Source organism: Orycteropus afer, unplaced genomic scaffold (genome assembly GCF_000298275.1).
Source record: "Orycteropus afer afer isolate SDZICR_OR568_19922 unplaced genomic scaffold, OryAfe1.0 scaffold00068, whole genome shotgun sequence".
Lineage (NCBI taxonomy): Eukaryota > Metazoa > Chordata > Mammalia > Tubulidentata > Orycteropodidae > Orycteropus > Orycteropus afer.
Genome location: NW_006921655.1, coordinates 4,326,486 through 4,330,768, shown reverse-complemented (window position 1 = coordinate 4,330,768; position 4,283 = coordinate 4,326,486). Strand labels below are relative to the sequence as shown.

The 4,283-nt window shown below is 43.3% G+C and overlaps 1 protein-coding gene across 1 annotated transcript in view; it reads left to right on the top strand.

Annotated features, from left to right (window-relative positions):
* Positions 1–1,160: 1,160 nt before the first annotated feature.
* FAM98B (family with sequence similarity 98 member B) overlaps positions 1,161–4,283 on the top strand; it is a 40,770-nt gene continuing 37,647 nt past the window's right edge. The window contains exon 1 of the mRNA XM_042780902.1: positions 1,161–1,231. Within this exon, the coding sequence (XP_042636836.1) occupies positions 1,161–1,231 (71 nt within the window). The remainder of the gene's footprint in view (positions 1,232–4,283) is intronic.

The window sequence follows — 4,283 nt, the reverse complement described above, 5'->3', positions numbered from 1 at the left end:
GGTAGAGCAGAGGTTATTCTCCTTCCCTCTTACAGAGAGTTTTCCAAATTGATGGGCAAGGTTTTTGTTTCTAACAATGATTAGGGAAATGGAAGGCATTGCAGACTTTTACTGACCTACATTTACAGCATTACTGCCCTTACAAGAATCAGAGCTCAACTTCCGAGTGTCCTGCTGGATATTCAGGTAGGTGATGAACCTGTATAATCTGTCTATTCTAGACTCTGACTTCCTTATATGCATAAAACCTTCTTTTTTTCCCACCACATGGTTTAAATAAACATTGAAATATCCAGGACTGGTATACAGAAAAGGAGCTCTGGTAGCACAGTGCCTAAGGCATCTGACTGCTAACTAGAAGGTTAGTGTTTCAAACCCACCAGCCACTCTGCAGAAGCAAGAAGGGGCAATCTACTTCTGTAAAGATTTACCACCTTGGAAAACCAATGGTGGTCGCTATGAGTCGGAATCAACTTGATGGCAGTGGGTGTTTTTTGGTTTGGTATACAGAAAGAATATTGTGTTTTCTTCGGTACTTTATAGTTATTCACAATTGTGGAAAATCTCAACTACTGTAACTGTGTTTATGGTATTTTTGTTACTTACATAATTCACCTATTTTTCAGTAACAAAAAAACATAGCCCACATTTGTATTTAACTGGGATCCTACAAATAGACGCAAGATCTGATAATTTCATTGTTCTTTATTTCATAATGAAATAAATATTGTTATAAATGACTTCCCCTTTATGATAAAATTGGTACATTTCCATGTATACAGATTTTAAAAATTATATGTGTAAATAGATGATATTACTTAGTAATTTTAGCTCTTATAATTTTTATATCTCAGGGTATTTTGTTATAAAACAGGTTTGGAGTCTCAGAAAACTCAGAATCACGGTATTTGCTAAGATTGACTTCAACACATGGATAAGACCCAACACGAAGAAGCCTTCTTCTTATTATTATTTACATTCTTGAAAAAAATTATTATGGTTACATAAATAAGCACTATGAAGCGTCGGTTGTCTCAAGGCGGGGAACCTTTAGGAGTTCTTGGGCAGTCACGGTCTAGACTCGGACCGGAACCTTGGCGTAGTGACGCGAGTTTCCGGCGGGCTCCTTTGAGCGCTGAACAGCTTTGGGCCAAAGGACCATGAGAGGTCCAGAGCCGGGTCCCGAACCTACGATGGAGGGGGACGTGCTGGACACACTAGAGGCGCTGGGGTGAGTGTTCTTGGGGACGCCTTTCCCCCCAGAAAGCGTAAACCTTCTCTCCGCTTGACTGCTGTAGTCTACTCCCCGTGGTCCTCCGCTGGGCCCGTGAGGCCGGGTTCAGGCCTCCTTCCTTGCTTCGCTCCCTCCGGCGCTGACGGAGTTAAGCTGGAGGCGGGAGAGAAATCGCTTTGGAGGGTGGAGCGGGACCGGAGATCTGGGGCGCGTGGCCCCTTGTTTCTAACTCCTTGCCTGGAAACTCTGCAACCTGGACCCCCCGGATGGCGCCGAGCGTCTAGGCTAGCCCCAGTCATCATGCCGAGCCTGTTCCTGGCTGCGGGTGATATTTATATTGACGTAGTTATCGCTCCAAAGGCGGGTGGGGGATGTGTGGAGCTGGAACTGGACTGCGGCTGGGGACTATTGTCCCCTACAGTATACAACCTGTGGCTGACTAGGCCTTGGGAGCGATTCTCTCTGCTTCCTGGAGCAGAGAATGCGTGTTAGTTCAGTGCGGGTCCATTTATTCAAGTATTCCGTCCGTTAACAGCATAATAACTTGGTGTTGATAAGTATTTATTAATGCATATTTATGTGCCAGGCAGGAAAAAAAAGACGGTTTGCAGATTACCAGTAGTGTACACAGTGGTGGGGGCTACAAAGAGCCAACTATATTTATAATGCAAGGTGGTAAGAACTGTGAAAACAGGGTGGGAATGGGGATGATGTTAATACTCCCAGGCATAGGGATGAGTATGTACAACATAGTCTCCCCCTAGCCTCATCCTATTTTTCTTCACAGCCCTTGTTCCCAAAATTACCTTATCTTGCCCTTTGTTTGTTTGTTTATTTGTTGTCTTTTGACGCCCCTACCCCCTTTCTCGGGAGCTCTGGTAGCGTAGTGGCTAAGATACTTCCCTGCTAACCAGACGGCTGGCGGTTCAAACCCACCAGCCACTCCTCGGAAGGAAGGTTGGGCAATCCTACTTCCGTAGTGATACTGCCTCGGAAACCCAAGGAGGGGTCGCTATGACTCGGGGCCTACTCGATGGCACACAACAACAACAACAACAACCACCCCCTTTCTCCTTCCCTGGCCACCTGCACCCACCTTCCCCTCCAAAGTAAACTCCAGGAACCCAGGTCCCTTGCCTGCCACTGATATATTTCAGTGATGTATTTCCAGGAACACCTAAAACAAGGCATAATAACTGTTAGTTGAATGAATAGGTATATGAATGAAGAAAAGCCAAATAAGAGAGTGAATAGATGCAAGGTCAGGGCCAGATAATTGATAGTTACTAGAGAGAGAGCTTCCGAAGGAAGATGGGGCAGTCCACTTCCGTAGTGATCTACCTCGGAAACCCAAGGAGGGGTCGCTATGAGTCGGGTCCGACTCCACTGCACATAACAGCAACAGAGAGGGAGCTTGGTGTGGGAGCTCTGATGGGGTAGTGCGTGTAAGGCATTTGACTGCTAACCAGAAGGCTGAAGGTTCAAACCCACCACCCACTCCTCAGAAGGAAGGTTGGGCAGTTTACTTCCGTAGAGATACCTCCTCGGAAATCCAAAGCGGGGTCGCTATGAGTCAAATTGACTTGACACCAGTGAGTTTGGTTTTTTTGGTTTAGAGAGCTTGGAGGGAGCTCTGGTGGAGTAGTGGATAAGGCATTTGGCTGCTAATCAGATCAGCAGTTCAAACCCTCTAACCATCTCTGCACTAAAGATTTACAGCCTTGAAAACCCAATGGGAATAGCTATGAGTAGAAATTGACTGAATGGCAGTGAGTTTTTTTTTTTGTTGTTGTTGTTTGTTTGTTTAGAGAGCTTGGAGTCATCTGTGCAATTGTTTGCCTTGCCACTGCTGGAGTTTCTTGAATGAGATAAGCTGTTGTGCTATTGTGAAGCTTTAAAAGCTCACATCTCTTTATTTTTTTTTCCTAAAACTGTACTTGCTGCTTTATCAACTGCTTCTTTAATTGGCTTGGGATAATAACTACTTTGCAATGACCCAGTGTTATAGAACCTTGTGTTTAGTAGATCCAGAATAAACATTTTTCAAAGGAAAGAGCATTGTCTGTGATTATTTAGGGGACATTGTAATTTTTGTGCAACCTCTTGGAAATTCTCACTTTACTTGATTAAAGAAGTAATCAAAACAAAATGTTAAAATACTTAGAGAAGTATTTAAGCTCCAAACAGTTCAAGCTCCTAAATACTCCAGATAAGAATGGTGGGATTCTGTAAATACTTTATTCCCTGAGCATATTATTCATATTATAGATTTTTTGGTCAGAAGGGACCATTCTCTGGAGAAGGATATCATGCTTGGTAAAGTGGAGGGTCAGGGAAAAAGAGGAAGGCCCTCATTGAGATGGACTGACACAGTGGCTGCAACAGTGAGCTCAGGTATAGTAGCAAGGATTGTAAGGCTGGTGCAGGACTGGGCAGGCAATGTTTTGTCCTGTTGTATGTGGGGTCGCCGTGAGTCAGAGCCGACTCAATGGCACCTAACAACAACAACAACACTAGGTATTTTGAAAACTGAAGTTTGCTATAATTTTTATCTTTAACGAGGAAAATTAGTTTCAGGTTGTTCAATATGGAAAGTAAAACCATTTTGACACTTTAAACTTGTTTTTTCGTAGAATAACCGAGGACAGCATTTTGAAATTTGAATTCTCCTATAATGATAATGAAATGTGAAATGAAAGAGTAGTTGTGACTTATATGTGTATTGAATGCTGTTTTTAAATACCCATGAAGTGTATGGGTAATGCATTTTCTATTGTGATTAAAACATTTAGGATGTAAGTGAAGGTCCTTAGTTTGTCAGAAAAAATAGGAAATGAGAGGGAGAAACAAATCCATTGCCATTGAGTAGATTCTGACTCATAGCAACCCTATATGACAGAGTGCTTTAAAGCTGAATGCTTTAACCACTGTGCCACCAGAGCTGCTTCAAACTCTCACTGATATTGAGTCGGACCCGACTCAACCCGACTCATAGTGACCCCTTGGGCTTCCAAGGCAGTATCACTACAGAAGTGTTGTTGTTGTTGTT